This window comes from Myotis yumanensis, unplaced genomic scaffold (assembly GCF_028538775.1).
Source record: "Myotis yumanensis isolate MYYU_CA2020_CCGP unplaced genomic scaffold, mMyoYum1.0.hap1 SCAF_1, whole genome shotgun sequence".
NCBI classification, from domain to species: domain Eukaryota; kingdom Metazoa; phylum Chordata; class Mammalia; order Chiroptera; family Vespertilionidae; genus Myotis; species Myotis yumanensis.
Genome location: NW_027223752.1, coordinates 239,318,445 through 239,336,026, shown reverse-complemented (window position 1 = coordinate 239,336,026; position 17,582 = coordinate 239,318,445). Strand labels below are relative to the sequence as shown.

Sequence of the window (17,582 nt, the reverse complement as noted above, 5' to 3'; positions counted from 1 at the left end):
TGTTTTTCAAGCATATTAAGATTTACTTCATAAATTTTAAATAATGTACAAATACAATAATTGGCAAAACAGTTTTGTTCAACGCATTACAAAAATTTTCAGGGCTCATCTGTCACCTATGCAACCCATTTTCTGATAGTTATGGCTGAAAATTCCATAAAGATCACATTATAGGTTTTTAGATACCAAGAGCAGGTCATTCTTAAGTAATATCTCTATCTTTCTATAAAACTCCCATGGTATATAAGAGAGGCCAAGTATAAATCAGGCATTAAAGAAGCATTTGATGCAATAACTGATAAGCTACTTCAAATTATTTCATACCAACTCTTAACTTCTATTTGTTCAAATACTGTATACTTCTATCCCAACTATTAGTCCAACATTTTTTTCACACCAAAGAAACTAATTAAAATAGCATTATGCACCTGTCCTGGTGGGTGTGGCTCAGTGGTTAAAGCCTCACCTGCACAAGGGGAGGGGGGAGCTCAGGTTTGATTCCTGGTCAAGGGCATGTACCGGGTTGCAGATTCAATCCCTACTGCCAGTAGCAGTGTGTGTGGGAGGCAACTAATCGATGTGTCTCTGTCACCTCATTTCTCCCTCTCTCCCCGCCTCCCTCCCTTCCACTCTCTCTAGAATCAGTGGAAAAAATATCCTCACTCCTTGGGTGAGGATTGTTTTAAAAAAGCATTACGCATCCTTTGAGCAAGCACTTCTAAGGAATTTTGAAATTTCATTTGAAAGTCATTCATGTGTAAGTCACACTGAAGTTAAAGCAGTGCTGAAATGACTGGCAGAAATTCTGAGGCCCCAGGACCCAGTCTGTAAAATGAACAATGGGCCAAGGAGACTTGACATTTGCTGTGGTCTAAGTAAGAACATTAAGTCTCAAAGTCTATAGTAGAAAATGATGAGGGAATACAGTCAGAGTGGCAGAATTTTACTTTACAGTCAAATATAGACTTAGCTATCCCATATATTAAGCTTACAGCTTCAACAATGCTGATTCAAAGTTCTACAAAATTTAAAAACATTTAACAGCAGAATATTTCTATTTCTAAAAAAATTAATAAAGGAGATACAACTCTATTAAAAAAAAACACAGAACCCTATACACACTTTTTCCTTTACAGTACATACATTTTCACCTAAAGGAAGAATTGTATGGCTTCTCTTTGGCGTATCTGAATTGCCAGCATCACTACGCTTGCACTTTGAGGCTATTATTAAGCAAAGTAAGGGTGACTTGGACATAAGCACTGTAACAGCTGACCCGATAAGGAAGACAGTTAAGTGACTAACAGGCAGGTAGCATACAGTGTAGACACGCTGAAAAAAAGGATGATTCACGTCCCAGACTAGACAGAGCAGGTGGGCGTGAAATCTCATCACACTATTCAGAACAGCACATAATTTAAAACTTATGAACTGGCCTAACTGGCATAGCTCAGTGGTTGAGCATTGACCTATGAACCAGGTCACGGTTCAATTCCTGGTCAGGGCACATGCCTGGATTGTGGGCTTGAACCCTGGTGAGGGATGCAGGAGGTGGCTGATTAATGGTTCTCTCTCATCATCAATGTTTCTCTCTCTCTCTCTACCTTCATCTCTAAAATCAACAAAAATATGTGTATTTTTAAAAATAACAAAAAAAACTTATGAACTGTTTATTTCTGAAATTTTCCACATGTATTTGCAGACTATAGTTGACTGCAGGTAACTGAAACAGCAGAAAGCAAAACTGCAGATAAGGGGACAGCTACTGTAATGTGTTTTTCTTGTAAGTACAAAGTTACCAGGACTAAGTGGCACCAAGCAAATATTCAAGTCATATTAAGCACTGACTCTGAACAAACATGTTATAGAAAGAAAAAAAAACTGATGTAATACTTGAATTCATTAAATTAAATGTTCCATTGACCTCGAATTTAAATTCTTAGTGCTTATTAGCTATATTCTCCTCCTGATATGTAAAACATTAAAACATAGCCTATGTAGTAAAGATTCAGTATGTAGTAATTTTCATTCTTTGAGATCAGCAGCCTTAATCTTTGATTGGTTTTCTAAATTTTCCACGATCTCTTTCAGATAATCTTCATCTTTACAAAAATATACATATAATTCTCTTTCCATTTGATGCAGTTTATTAGATGCCAAAATTTTTCTTTTTGTCTTTACATCAGCAAGAATATCAGTGAGAAGATGATTTAGCTTATTCAGTTGAGACTCAACTTGATGAAACTGCTCCGTTAACTCCTAAAAGGAAAATTAAAATGCTTTTAATGCAAGAGCTCTATCTGCAACACCAGTTATAAATTTAAAATGCAACTTATATGGAAAAAATATAAATGATGTAATCATTCCCACCATTTTAACAGTAAATGACCCTCAATTAAAAATCCATAGGTTTAATATAAATTTTACGTAAGATCAATTGCAGCAACTCCTGATAGGCAATTTTAAGTGATTCAAAGCAAACTCTTACTCTCTGAAGAGTATCTGTTATGTAAAAACTGTTCTGCATACTCATATGTTCAACAAATACTAGTATTCTTGAATGCCTGCCATGTTTCAAGTACTGTTTTAACTCTATGGATTGTAAGAAAGAACACATCTCCTTCATGGAGCTTGCATTCTGATTAATCAAACCTTGTTTTAACCTAATCTAGACATTTTATTCTAGACATTAAGAGGAACTGAGAAAGCCTTGAAATAAAGGAATACCAATGAAAAAGAATTACCTCAACAAAAATCTCCATTTTTTCCTTTTTTTCAAATTGTTGTAGAAGATAAAACTACATATGATACTCAACAATCCTTCTCACTTCCTAACATTAAAAGCAGCTTATTACCAAGTTTCCATGGCGTTCTATCCAAGTATCTACTCCTATGAACTTACAGCCAGTATTACCTACCAAAGAGATTCTCAGAAAACATGTAGCTCTACCTCCCTCATAACCTTCCACAGGTTCTCAGCATGGTTATAACCTGCGGTACTTGTTATGAATACAGATTCCTATACCTCACTCCACACCAAATTACTCAAACTCCGGCCCTGGCCCGTTTGGTCGGTAGTTAGAGTGTCAGCCCACAGATGAAGAACTGCAGGTTCAATTCCTGGTCAGGGGCACATACTTTGGTTGCAGGTACCTGGCCCCAGTCCGGGCAAGAGCAGAGGCAACCAAATGATGAGTCTCTCTCACGTCTCCCCCCTCTTCCCTCTCTGTCACTCTCTCTCAAAATCAATGGAAAAAATATCCTCAGATGAGGATTAAAAAAAAAAAAAAAAGTAAATTACTCAAACTCTGCAACAGGACCAGGAAGCTACATTTCAATAGGCTCCCTGGTAATTCTAATGTACAAGTTCAAGGATGACAGCTTAACATGTCATAAATATCAGACAGCAATACTTAAATTACATTTTAAAAATATCAAGTAGTACCTACATTAAGTGGTTTCCTTTTAAGGAAAAATTTGGTAAACCTTAATACAACGAGAAACAATCTCACCTTTAATTTCAATACTAAAGATCCTAATAACAATTGCTAAAAAATACTCCAATAAATACTGAAAATGTTCAACTTCATTAACAATAAAAATGTAAGTTAAAATGGATGGCATTTTGTACCTCACTGGGCTAGGGAAAAACACTGAATCATGACACCCCAATAAGATTTAGTGAAATCATCCTATCTTAGAATACAGCGTTTCACATGTTAAAATATCTGAAATTAACATGCATTTTATATTGGAGAGCACCATGTAATTGTTATTGACCAGACATATTCATAAGAAATGCTGTATCACCAACATTAAAAAAAAATGCATTGTGGTAAGAACACTTAACAGATCTCCCCTCTTAAGAGGACAGTACAGTACTGTTAAATATAGGCACAATGTTAGACAGCAGACCTCTAGAACTTTTTCATCTTGCATGACTGAAACTTTATACCTGATTCACAACTCCCCATTTCCCCTTCCCCAGTTCTAACAACCATTATTCTACTCTTTGCTTCTATGGGTCTGATTAGTTTACATATCTCACGAGTGGAATCATGCATTTGTCTTGTGACTTAGCTTATTTCATATAGCATAATTTCCTCAAGGTTCATCTACGTTGTCACATACTGCAGGATTTTAAGGCTGAGAAATATTCCATTGTATGTATATACCACATGTTCTTTATCCATTCTTCCACTGATAGACATTTAGGTTGTTTTCACACCTTGGCTATTCTCAGTAGTGCTGCAATGAACATGTGAGTGCTAATATCTGTTTGGGATCCTGATTTCAATTCCTTAGTTTAAATGCCCAGAAGTAGGCTTGCTGGGTGATAGGGTAGTTCTACAGTTTGCTGAACCTCCAAACTGTTTTTCACAGCAGCTGCACCACTTTACACTTCCCCCAACCGCGTACAAGTGTTTCAGTTTCTCCACATCCTCACAAATACTTCCTGTCTTTTACTTTTTTGATAATAGCCAACAGGTTTAAGGTAGTATCTCACTGTGGTTTTGATGCATTTCCCTGATGACCTGTTAGCCATTTGTATGTCTTCTTTGGAGAAATATCCATTCAAGTCATTAGCCTACTTCTTTTTAATCTGATTATTGTTGTTGTTTTGCTATCGCCAACATTCTTTTTTTTTAAAATATATTTTATTGATTTTTTACAGAGAGGAAAGGAGAGGGATAGAGAGTTAGAAACATCGATGAGAGAGAAACATCGATCAGCTGCCTCTTGCACACCCCCCACTGGGGATGTGCCCGCAACCAAGGTACATGCCCTTGACCGGAATCGAACCTGGGACCCTTCAGTCAGCAGGCCGACACTCTATCCACTGAGCCAAACCGGCCAGGGCATCGCCAACATTCTTAATGTTTATTGTGAAAAAATACAGACTACAACTTTGAACCAAAAAATAACATACAAGGCCCTGGTCAGTTGCACAGTGGTTTAAAGCATCAGCCCTTGGGTTCAATTCCCAGTCTAGGCCATCCTACCTCAGCTGCAGGTTCCCCAGCACCAGTCGTGGTGGGAAGCGGCTAATCAATGTGTCTCTCTCAGGTGGATGTTTCTCCCTCTTTCCCCCCCTCTCCTCCCTCCCTTCCATATATTCAAAATATGATAAAAATTTGTTTATCTACACCTAAAAGATATAAGTGTAAAACAAAAAGTCTAAAGAATGTATTGTCAGTTTAACAGAAAAAGTTTTTTTCTTAGCAATTCATAAATTGATAGTATACCATATGATCAACGGTTGACATTTAAATTATACTGGTGGCTTTAAAAAGCAATATGGCAGTATCAAAGGCAAAAAAAAAAGTGCACATTCAAGAAACCCAATAATCTACTTCCAAGAATTCATCCAAATGAAAGTATACAACAACAAAAGACTATATACACAAGATATATATGATGTTATTCAAGAGCAAACAAGAAAAAAACTACCAAAGTATTTAGCAATGGTGAACTGGTTACAGAAATTATGACACAATAATTAAATCAACAGAGTACTGTAACATTAAAAATTAAGAAAATTATTTAGACTTGTGCTATGGACATGTCCAAAACTGTATAAGGAACACCGGTAAGTTTATTCAGTAGTGGGTTTTCTTCAAGTAACATATACTCATACTTTACTTGAGGACCTGACAAAACCAAAAAATCCAAAAATCAATTGGAGATCCCAGATGACAGTAGAGTAGGTGGAAGTTACACTTACCTCCTCCCAGGACCAAACTGGAATTACAACTAAATTATAGAACAAACTGAATAACCAACTACATCAAACTAAAAAGTTTTTGTGGCCCTAGCCGGTGCTCAATGGTTAGAGCATCAGCCCAAAGACCAAAGGGTTGAGGATTCAATTCCTGGTCAGGGCACATACACATCAATGTTTCTCTCGTGGGGAAAAAAAAAAAAAAAATATATATATATATATATATATATATATATATATATATATATAACAAAAACAAAGCATATCCTCGCGTGAGGATTTAAAAAAAAACAAAGAAACAAGTTACTGAATAATACATACAAAATAATACCATGTATATAAAGTTCAAAACATACACTATAGTATAGGAATATATGTCTAATAAAACTACAAATAAAAGCAAGCAAATGATAAAAGTAAGAATAGAAGAGAGGGGAACACTATTAGGAGGAGCATTCTATTACTAAGTATATACAGTATTTTAAAGATATAACTCTAATCCTGTATTTGCTAAGGCAGATGAAAAAAAATACAGGGGTGGTTTTATTATTATTATTTTAATTCTTAGCATTAGTATTACATTTCCTTGTATGTTTGAAATACTTTATAAATTTAAGAATTTTGTGTCCACTATAAAAACTATCTGAAAAAATGTATCTACATGCGAACAAAAAATATGATATGTAAAAAAATAAATTTTGTATTAGGGCAACAGGATTTGGGGTAATATTTTCCTCATATGAACATTTTCTTTAGTATCTTTCACAATGAACATTATTTTTAAACCACTTTTAAATACTATGTATGGCAAGCACCCACCTGATCACTAAGCAAAGGCTGGTTTCCTCCTTGATACAAAACATCACAAAGCAGGTCCACATCATTATTCAGTTTGGACAGAAAGAAAGAATGTTCGTGAGCAGATACTGCCAATTGATCTTGTACTAAAGAAACATCCTGTTTTAATTTCTCAGCCACTTCCTCCAGGTTTTCATGGGTTATAAACAATTCTTTTTTCTTATTCTCTCCTTCTAAAAGCTGATGAAGCCTAAAATGTGAAAATAAAGATTAGAGAAAGAAACCCTAAAGTCAGTATAGTTTTCAAAATTACAATCCACTGTATGGGGACATCTTTTGGGATAGCTAACAACTTAAAAAAATATTAATCTGTCTGCTGTTACACCAAGCAACTGAAAACATTCCAACTAAAATACTATTTCGCCAAGCCAGCGTGATTCAGTGGTTGAGTGTCAACCTATGAACAAGGAGGTCACGGTTTGATTCCCAATTCTCAGTCAGAGCACATGCCCCAGTTGCGGAGGGAGAGAGGGGAGGGTTCAGCAGTAGGGGGCATAAAGGAGGCAGTCGATCAATGTTCTTTTAGCATCGGGGTTTCTCTCTTTCTAAAATCAATAAAAACATTTTTTTAAGTAAAATGTTTAAAAAGTAAACAACAAAGAGCTACAGAAATAGTAATAGCAAACTTGCTACTTTAGTCATAATGAGCCAGGAGGCCACTTTACCACTTCAAACATCAATGGTGGGAAAATCCTACCGGGCAAGTGGAAAAATGAGAGACAGCACTTCATATCTGACCAAAAGAATCTGCTCTTTTCCTTATAATTTTATATATATACTAGAGGCCCATTGCAGGAAGATTCCTGCAAGAATAGGGCTTCCTACAGCCGGAATGAAGCAGAGAAGGGCTCCCTTCTCCACTGCCTTGCTCCCTCCCGTGTCCGCTACCTCGGCTCTGCTCCCATCTCTGCTGCCTCAGCTCCCTCCCTTCTCTGCTGCTTTGCTCCCTTCTGCAGTGCTTGGCTTCCTTCTATGCTGTCTTCAGCCTTCACTCCGTGCCTGCGTATGCAAATTAACCGCCATCTTTGTTGGGTTAATTTGCATACTCACTCTGTTTGGCTGGTGGGCGTAGCGGAGTAACACCAATTTGCATGTTTCTCTCTTATTAGTGTAGACTAGAGGCCCAGTGCATGAAAATTCATGCAGGGGGGTCCCTCAGCCCAGCCTGCGCCTTTGGGCCTAAACCGGCAGTCAGACATCTCCCTCGCAATCCAGGACGCTGCATGCACCAGTGACCATACTTTTCATACAGGTGAAAGGCATCTTGCTGTTGTATGGGAAGCTACATTATTTTGCCCTGACTATAAAAAGTAGTACATAACATGATCCTTCTGAGGCAGTAGTACCATTTTCCCCTTCTTATGGGTGGAAAACTGAAGCAGAGAGAAGTTAAGTAATTGGCTTTGTCACACAGTTGTGTCAGAATCAGGGCTGACCACAAAATGTGCAAGTCAGAGTCCATGCATGTCATCGCTGCATCATCCTGTTTTTTTCAATGTTAGAGTAGCCTTGCCAGGTTTTAATTTTTAAATCTAAGAGACTGTTCCCAATATATAGGGTAGGGTCCCTAGGCCTGGCTGGCAATGAGGGCCAATCTGTGGGACAACCAGTGGGTGGGATGATCACCGTGCCCCCCTTGCCTCCCCCTTGGCTGGCGGCCTGGCACCGCCCACTGGCCACCCCTGCCCAATCGCCACCGCTGATAGCCTCCCCCTGGTGGTCAGTATGCATCATAGTGACTGGTCGATTTGCATATTAAGGTTTTATTATATAGGATATAATTATATATAATATATATTCATGTTAAATGTGGAAGAAGCTTCTGTAGAGCTGATACATATTTAATTATTTTAACAAGTTGCAACAGATTTCATAAAACTATTCAAGCCCAAGACTGCCAACTTTGTTCTTGTGGGAACTATACAACTCCAGGGGACAACATTCACATAAATCATGATGTCAATGCCACCCTCTGAAATTTTGCAATGAGGCAGCCCTATCTAGGCCCCTTGTTTCATTAATAAACACACGCACGCACACACACACACACACACACACACACACACACACCAAGGATTAGATGATTTTCCTCTTGTCCTAGAGAAAAATCGGGAATAGGATCCAGATTTTTGAGACCTTTGTTTTTGTTAGTTTTTTAAAAAAATGTATTTTTATTCATCTTAGAGAGGAAGAGAGAGGGGGAAAGAGAGATAGAAACATCAATGATGAGAGAGAATCCTTGACCGGAAGCCTCCTGCATGCCCCTACTGGGGATCAATCCCCCAACCCAGGGGCATGTGCCCTGATGGGGATTGAACCATTACCTCCTGGTTCTTAGGTTGACACTCAATCACTGAGCCATGCCAGCCAGGCAAGGCCTTTGACTACTTTAGCCCTCCAATTTCAGTATCCCCATACCATCAATTGCTTACATTCAGAAAAGGTGGGGAGCTAGCATTCATCCTGCGATCCACCTGACTAGACACAAAATTGAAGTCTTCTCCCCTCTCTACTGCTACCTTCTCCAAATGCAGTCAATTCTCTATCCAGCAATATCTAGTGTACATAAGCTGTATTCAAACTTCCTGCTGTAAACTCCTGCCCCCAATCTATAATAAAGCATCTAATAGTGTTAAAGATGATTAAGACCTGGTATATATTCATTCCTCCAACCCAATTCTCTCAGCTCTACAGAAGCTACTTCCACATTTAACATGAATGGTAAAGGGAGCAAGTAATTAAAAAAGAAAAAAGAGGCATATAAAAGTGGGAGAATAAAAAGGCCAAAAATGGAGTGCAAAGAATTTTTTAACTTTCCACAATTTCCACTCAAATTCTCTCTAGTATTTTACAAAACAAAAGGAAAAATAATTACTTATAACAGAAACAATGAAGCATACCTGTGAGTAGAATAATCCTTGGTATCAATGGTATTCCTTGGATTTACCTGCTGAGATACTGATGGGTCAGCTAGTATTTCTAATTGCTTATGGAGCACCATATTACTTTGACTAAGTTCATGAACCAATTTTTCAAGTTGACGATATATGTCCCAATGCTTTCTCATTTCAATTTCATATGATAACTGCAGAAGTTCAAACGATGCCTTTTGCTTTATCAATTGATTTATAACGAACTCTTGTCTTGCTGTATAATAGTCTTGTTTGGCAATCTGCAGATCAAAATCTCCCTTCACAACTGGCATATTCAACAATTGGGCATTCTTTTTTACCACAGCAGGCAAACTTTTGTCTTTTATATGAGTAATCTGTTCTCCGAGTTTCAGAATCTGAGTATTCAAGCTAGAAATTTTAGCATCCAAATGATCTTTTCCAAGAACCTACACAAAGAAAGCAATTATATTTCAAACTGTATGTATAAAGTTCAAATAGTTTTAAAATTATTTTCACTTTCCATTTTAGGTTAGCAGATAATATGCTCAATAATAAAAATTTCCTATTAGCAAAAGCCAAAATCACAGTTTAAAAAGAAAAAGTGTGGACCAAGTCAAGGGTAAAGCCAGTATGAATTGCTAACTTTTAATGCTATTACTACCATATATATGTATGTATGTATGTATATGTATACACACACACACACACACACAGTAATGGTTAGCAAAGCAGAGATCTTGTCATGCTTGTCTTAATAAAAATTATTAGCACACTACTCACTAATTGCAAATGTATGCTATTTCAATTTTTCTCAAAATTAATCACTAGCTATTCTCCTAGTTTGTCAGCTGATTTTCAGTTCTAAAGAATGACAGGACTTCATACATTATTCCAAAGTTTGTCAGTTGTAGTAACTAATTTGGTGCTGGTATTGTTTCAGAAAGTTGTATATATTTTTAAATTTATTTTATTTTATAAAGAGGAAGGGAGGGGAGAGGAAGGTAGAAGGAGGGAGGGAGATGAGAGAGGGAGAGAGGACAGAGAGACATCAATTTGTTGTTTCACGTATCTATTCATTCATTGGTGGATTCTTGTGCATGCCCTGACCAGGGATCAAACCGGCAATCTTGGCTCATGGGGCAATGTTCCAACCAACTGACCTACCCAGTCAGGGCTCAGAAAGTTGTATTTTCACTCAACTATCTAGTAGTTAAATTATCAATAAAGCAAGCTGTCCAAGACAGCAAATGACTATCTGCAATACAGCTATACATTCTCAACAAAGAATCAGGGTTTGTCCACTGAACTGGATCTCTGACTTCATTAGCACTATATTCTGGTCAGAGCAAACAAGGCAGAATACCACAATACAGCAACAAGGTTCTTTACTCATAAAAATAAGGTTCATATATCATAAAAAAGGAAATTTCAGTGAGTATATCTGAAATCAACGCAATTTCAAATTCAGAATACAAAAATACTTCTGTTTAAAATTAGTAAGATAATGTGGTTGGGGCTATAATTACTATTTCTGCCCTCCACTAATATGAGGATCTATTTGTATGAAACACTGACACACATCACAACTAAGCACTGAACAAAGAAAATGTAATGACTTCCTATATTCTCCTTCCTAAAACACTTTAATACCTATTATATCCATTACTAAAAATTACAATATTAATCCAGCCTCATTTCTCATACTTACTTTGCTAGTGAAGCTATGAAGATTCTCCTCTGCCCACTTTATACTTGATTTCATGCTCATATTACGTGCTTTAAAGTGAATTAACTGATGTTGAGCACACATGTATGCTAGCTGCAGCCTAGCCATCTCTAGCCGCCTCTCCTCAAGGATTTCTTGGTTATCATAAATAGATGGTGCTTGTATATCTAAAAGCTGAAAATTCTCTTCATTTGAACTTTCAAATACTTCTTGTATACCCTGAAAGAACTGTTTTTTAGTATATAAGGTTAACGCTGCTGTGCATTGCTCTTCTTGGCTGAGATATTTTTCCAAGGAAATCTGAGATAAAAACACCAGAGGATCTGTCCCTGGACCCAAATCCGAAGGTCTGAAGAACACCATCAATTTTGCAACTCCATCTGTAAGAGCCTGAAGTTCATTCTTCATCTTAGTAGTCATAGCATTTAGAACTCCCTGACTCTGCTTCAGCTTTTTAGTGGCTTCTTCTTCTTTAGCATTTAACCTCAGAGATTTGTGCCTCGTAACCGAAGCCATCAACTGACATTTATTACGTCGCTGAATTTTTAGGTTCTTTAATTTCTGCAGCATCCGAACCTCATCCTCTAATTTCTCTAGGTCTTTGTCATCCTGGGTAGGTATCTTCAGATTAGAAGTTTTACAGGTTTTAAGAGCTTCATCCAGTGCTGCTCCTTCCAGGATGGGCTTGCCTGATTTCTGAAGAACGCTGAAAGCCTCCAATTCTGCTTCCGACAACACGTTCTGTTCATTCACTGTCCCACAAAACCACTTCAGAAATGACCCACCTTCGACAGTCTCAAACAACCAGTCAAAGTCTTCCCCGTTAAGAACATCAGCTTTGGGATAATCAATTTTTTTTAATGTTTCCACAAAGTCTTTTCCACAACTCATGGTTTAACTCCCCCGATTTTTGTGTGACTGATACGGGTTTAAAGGTACTGACATTTAGACAATAAACCCAAATACAAACAGAGCTAGTTTTATGTGAAGTCCATAGAGAAAGGGGGGGGGGGGATATTTTTAGAATATATAATGATTTCTCCTAGGAGGGAAAAAAACAAGTGTTAGACCACAAAGAAGGCGCCTTTAGAAGGACAATGTAGATCGATACCCAACGACACTGGTAACCTCTAACCCAGAGGCGGTTGTCTCGGAAACGTCTGAAGGGTAGGGGAAACCGCACACGCACAACTAGGGTGTGACTTAAGGCTGTGATGACCAAAGCCTCACGTTTTCCCAAAGAAGAGCGGTCCAAACGCACTGTGTACAGAACAGCAGCTCCATTGGTAATTCAAGAGGAAGACCAGGCACCGTGCGGTTCAGCAGCCTCTCCCCGCGCCCTTCCCGAGGTCAACTGAAAACTCACCGCAACGACCCACTCGGTGCCCGCCATTCACTCGGGGGTCGCCCCAGGCAGGGTCACCGGGTGCCGGAGAACCGAAGCTTCGGGAACTGCCCGCACCCCGACAACCGGGAGACCTGGGCCGTGGTGACTGGACAGTGTCCCCCCTCCCCCCAGCCCCACTTCACCGGGGGGCGGGCCTGTCACTCACTGGTGGCGCGAAAACACACCGAACCCGCGCCACAGACCAGCTGCACTACCCCCAGGGGCACCGCTGTGCGGCGCTCGGAGCGCCCGCCCGCGTCCCCATCCCCGCGCCTCAGGGCCAGCGCGGGGCCCCACCCCCGCCCCCGAGTCCCGGGCTCTCCCGCCGGCGCCCCCCAAGTCCCCGCCCTCACCCGCGCCCCCGCTTTCACCCCCGGACCCCGCTCTCCCGCCGACGTCCCTGGCGCCTCCGCCTTCACCCCCGGCCCTTGGCGCCCCCCAGCCTCACCCGCACTCCTCTCCCCGCCCCGCGCCGCTGGTCCCGGCCTCCAGCCGGGCGGACTCCGACTGCGCCGCTCCCCGCGCTCCTGAGAGTCCCCAGGGGCGTCCGGACAAAAGAGGAGGCGGCCGAGTGGTCGGCGCCGCTCCCTCAGCCCCGCGCCCCAAACGGCCCAGGACCGCGAGGCCGACGGCACTCACCTCAGGAAGCTCCGTCCGCGCCCCTCAGCCGCCGCCGCCGCGCTCCGCGCCCCGCCTCGCACTGCCTCACGGGAGCGCTGCGCCGCGCGCGCGCAGAGGAGCCAGCCGGAGCCGCGGGGCGACTGTCTGCGCAGGCGCGGAATAGACCCCGCAGGGCCGCAGTAGGCGGGCAACTACTTTCAGGGCGAGAGCTGATTGGCTTCCTGCCTCAGGGGCGGGGAAGGGGCGGGGCCAGGTGCTTGGGGCGGGACTGAGGTCTCGGGACAGTTCGGCCTCGCGGTCCCCGCTGGGCGTTGCGGTCCGGCGCCCCGCAGGCCTGGGCTCTTCCCGCGCGGCGGGCTCCTCTGCTCCGTCCAGCTGCCCGCGCTCCCGGGCCCCGACCCCCGCCCCGTGATGGGAGGCTCCTAGGCGACCGCCCAGCTGTCGGAGCGCGGGCGGAGCCAGCCCTACCGCTCGCCTGCTGCGTGACCCCGCGGCCTGGCCCCGCGCCCGCGCCCGCGCCCGGGCAGAGCCCCTCGGAGAAGGCGTGGGCCTGAGCGGCCCGGAGTAAAGCATCGGAGCCGCGCTGGGCTCTCCTGTTTTATTACTCGTTCTACGATCTCATGATGACCCTTATTTTGCAAAAGCAGCTTGAGGGTCAGCCCTCCCCTGACCGCTAAGCAAAAGCCGACTTCCTCCACGATCCCGTTTTTTAGGCGAAACTTTTAAGACGCTTTAAACTCAGGATGGAACGCTATTTCTGCAGGAGGCCAGAAGCAGGCTGTGTGCAGTCAGTGAAGGAAGCGCTGAAACGAGGCTGCCAAGTTCCATGCAAACCGTCCAATGAACCCAGACCTTTGGGGTTCTCATTTGTAGTGGGCGGGGCTCATTTACATCTATGCCAGCCCGCCCCCAGCCCCCAAAAAATCGTTTTTTTAATTTACCAATCTTCTACAAACCAACGCTCAATATGCAAGGTTTCTCTCCACTCCAAATGACTAAGGTGGCTCGTTAGACTATGTCCTAGTCTAGTGTGACATGGGAAGGGCAGATAATCTTAATTCGGTTAAGGAAAGAGAAAAAGACTGTCCTAAGGCAGATATCACAAATTAATCCCGAGTTGAAGATACTTTCTATTAATTCTTCACTTTTTTACTTTTCTATCCTTCTCTTCTGAAAGACAATAAAGGCGGGAATGATCTGAAAAACAGTCGCTGTGGGGCGGTCCACTGGGCGGTGCCCGGCCTGCAATGGGAGGAGTGGGGTCCTGCAGGTGAGCTGCAAGGCTAGGTTAGAGCCTGGACCAGTAAGACCCCCTCAGCCGACAGTGGGGACCGGGATCGGGGTGGTCCTGGGGCCGGAGCTAGCTCAGCCGGCTTGTAGGGAGGAAGCGAAGGCTGTGCAGGCAGTGCCTTCGAGAAACTTTGCTGAGGAGGCAAAAATTGAAGGGGAGAGAGAGGAGGAGCAGAAAGATGCGGTGAGCGGGGTGGGAATGCAGAGCTGGGGGAGGGCTTGGATTTTGTTTTGTTTTAAGACGGGAGGAACTTAGGGATATTTATAGACAGTGAGGAGGAACTCCGAGAAGACAGAGGTAAAGATGACAAAAAGATCCCTGGGGGACAGGAGGGGAGACCGCAAGCACACGAGGTTGTTCTAGAAGCCCACTTTGCCTAGTGACTCCTGGTTCATTTCTTGGGCCCACAAATTCTCCATGTGATTTTGAATTACTGACCATAGTTAATTGTTGAAAGATGTTAGTGGGGCCAAAAACAAAACAAACAACAAAAACCCAAAACATAAAATTATACAGTAAGAATCAATGGATCAGTCCCCAGAGCACAAATGACAAACACAATAGGTTCAACTATATAGACTTGGAGTTTTGTTTGCAACCTTGACTTACTAGGGCATTTCTGCATTTGAGGTTGCATCTGGAACTTCAGGAAGCAAACACAGAAATATGTTACACTTACTTCCAGGACAAACTCTTTCCTCCCATCAAAACCACTTGGGATGATCCCCGACCTCCACCCCAGGAAGCCCAGGGAACGGAACAGACGAAGTAGACCTGAACAGAGCTGCAGCGTCAAGGGTGTCCCTTTGCCTTTCCTCCTTCCTGTAGGAATCTTTTTTTCTCCGACTGATATTAAAAGTGTGAGGTTTTGGACGATGTCTTTTCACATGTGTTTAAACTGCAGTCTGATGTTAAAGAGCATTTGTTTTTATTTTTTTATTTTTTATTTTTTTAAATATATTTTTATTGATTTTTACAGAGAGGAAGGGAGAGGGATAGAGAGCCAGAAACATCGATGAGAGAGAAACATCGATCAGCTGCCTCCTGCACACTCCCCACTGGGGATGTGTCCGCAACCAAGGCACACGCCCTTGACCGGAACCGAACCCGGGACCCCTGAGTCCGCAGACCGACGTTCTATCCACTGAGCCAAACCGTTTAGGGCGAAGAGCATTTGCTTTTAGATGTCATTTTCAGTGATGATGGCAGGACTCCATCATCCAAGCAATGGGGAGATGGGGCGTGTCCAAACAGAGGAGCGACATTCTGAGACTCTTAGAAGCTTGATTCTGGCCTGGCCGGCATGGCTCAGTGGTTGATCTTCGATCTATGAACCAAGAGGTCACAGTTCAATTCCTGGTCAGGGCACATGCCCGGGTTGCAGGTTCGTGCAGGAGGCAGCCAGTCAATGATTCTCTCTCATCATTGATGTTTCTCTCTCTCTTTCCCTCACCCTTCCTCTCAGACATCAATAAAAGTTTAAAAAATAAAAATAAAAAGCTTGATTCTGCAGCAAAATTGACGAAAGGTGGCAAGAGACAGGTACAGGGGGGCCTGGTGCACTGGGGAGAGAGGGGGCGCTGGCTCAGGGTACATGGGCAGAGGGGCAGAGAGCCGGCCAAGGGCAGAACCCTGGGCCTGCTGGCCAGAGAGCACATGGCTGGATGACTCAGTTTCCAGCAGAACAAGAAAGCGGCCCTTCTTCCTGCTGACCCTGCCTATGCCGAGGAAGCAGACGGCACGCTCATACTGCGGGGCGGGAGGAGGGTGGGCGAAGTTTGTCTTCCATCACGTTGACATTCAGGTGACAGAGGTGAAACCTCAGTCCTCAAACTCGGGAGCGCGCCAAGATGGCCTGGGAGGTATGTGTGTGTGTGTGTGTGTGTGTGTCCAGATGGCTTGGGGGGAAGCGGGTAGCAGAGGGGCCTGGGAGGGGGGATGTGGTCTCACAAAGGGCCTCAGGACAGCATGAGGAGGCAGAAGGCACTGAGCTCGGAGGGGCTGAGAGCCACCGAGAGCCGAATGGGCAAGCAGCATAATCCCAGGTACGTTCTGGGAAGATACGGTGGGGCTAGTGTGCCCGGGGCACCTGGCTGGACAGTCACTGGAGGAGCCGGCAGCGGCAGCGTGAAAAGGGCCTCTCGGACAAGCCCGGGTGAGACCAGCACCCAGTTTGGATGGCCATAACCCAGCAAAAATGTGATGGGAAGGGACATAGAGACTGGGCCCACTTCCCAGAGGAGGCCTCGCTGAGCCGTGAGCCGTGAGCCGCGCTGAGGAGGGTTGGCGGGTGCAGAGGGACAGGGAAGCAAAGGCGGGAGTGGGCTCAGCTGAAGGGATAGGAGTGGCTGGGGAGGGAGCAGGTGCCGGATTCACACGGAGGTCCTTCTGGCTGCCTAGAAGGTGCGTCAGGGGTCCCCTTGGGGCTGCCTGCCGGAACCCAGGCCTGAAGGAGGGAGATGGAATTGTGCTGGTTATGTTCACGTGCTCAGCACGCCCCTGACGCCCTCCTGCCCTGAGTGAGGAAGTGGGGATTGTAGGTCATCAACATTTGGAACCCAAATGCCCCCTTTACATTTGGATCCAGCTGCATCCCAGTAGGAAGGTCCTTGTTTTCTAGGGGTGCTCCCAGGGGGACCCACATGGGCTCAAGAGGCCAGAGTACTGCTGCCTGCTGCTGTGGGAGGGAGGAGGGACTCGGATCCTCCCCCCAAGACACCCCAAAGCTGCCAGAGGATCTCCTCCAGCCATCTCCTTTGCTGTGGCCGCGTGCCCAGTGTGGCAGCCGTGTTCTGGTACCCAGCTCTCCCTCCCTCTGGGCAGGCACTTCTGCCCCCGCTGTCCTCTGCTGGGGCCTGTCCCCAGCTGGGGCTGCGCCTTCTCATGCCCCTCCCCACACTGCAGGTCCCGAGGGCAGGAGGCAGAGGCCGTGTGGAGGACCTTCTGGGGATGGATGCTGAGGACAGATCCAAGGAGGGTGCCTCAGGTGTGCCCAGAGGGCCAGCAGCTGCTGTGCAGAACGGCACACGGAGGCAGGCCAAGGGCACCCACCGAGGACACCTGGGCGGCATGGAGCACCTTAG

At 43.8% G+C, this 17,582-nt stretch overlaps 1 protein-coding gene across 1 annotated transcript; it reads right to left on the bottom strand.

The window, feature by feature from the left end:
- HAUS3 (HAUS augmin like complex subunit 3) lies at positions 1-13,274 on the bottom strand. The gene is made up of 5 exons (XM_070400382.1): positions 13,227-13,274; positions 11,183-12,242; positions 9,481-9,920; positions 6,542-6,770; positions 1-2,259 (listed from the first exon to the last, which is right to left on the bottom strand). Exons 2-5 carry the CDS (start codon positions 12,089-12,091, stop codon positions 2,026-2,028), a joined length of 1,812 nt encoding a protein of 603 aa, XP_070256483.1. The 5' UTR covers positions 12,092-12,242; positions 13,227-13,274; the 3' UTR covers positions 1-2,025.
- Positions 13,275-17,582: the final 4,308 nt, after the last annotated feature.

Bases quoted from the DNA above. Each gene is read 5' to 3' on its own strand.
- HAUS3 (XM_070400382.1), bottom strand. From the start codon at position 12,091: ATGAGTTGTGGAAAAGACTTTGTGGAAACATTAAAAAAAATTGATTAT. The intron at 9,921-11,182 runs GTAAGTATGAGA...TTCTTTGTGTAG, and splicing joins TTCATAGCTTCACTAGCAAA to GTTCTTGGAAAAGATCATTT. The intron at 6,771-9,480 runs GTATGCTTCATT...TTCACATTTTAG, and splicing joins AAGGATTATTCTACTCACAG to GCTTCATCAGCTTTTAGAAG.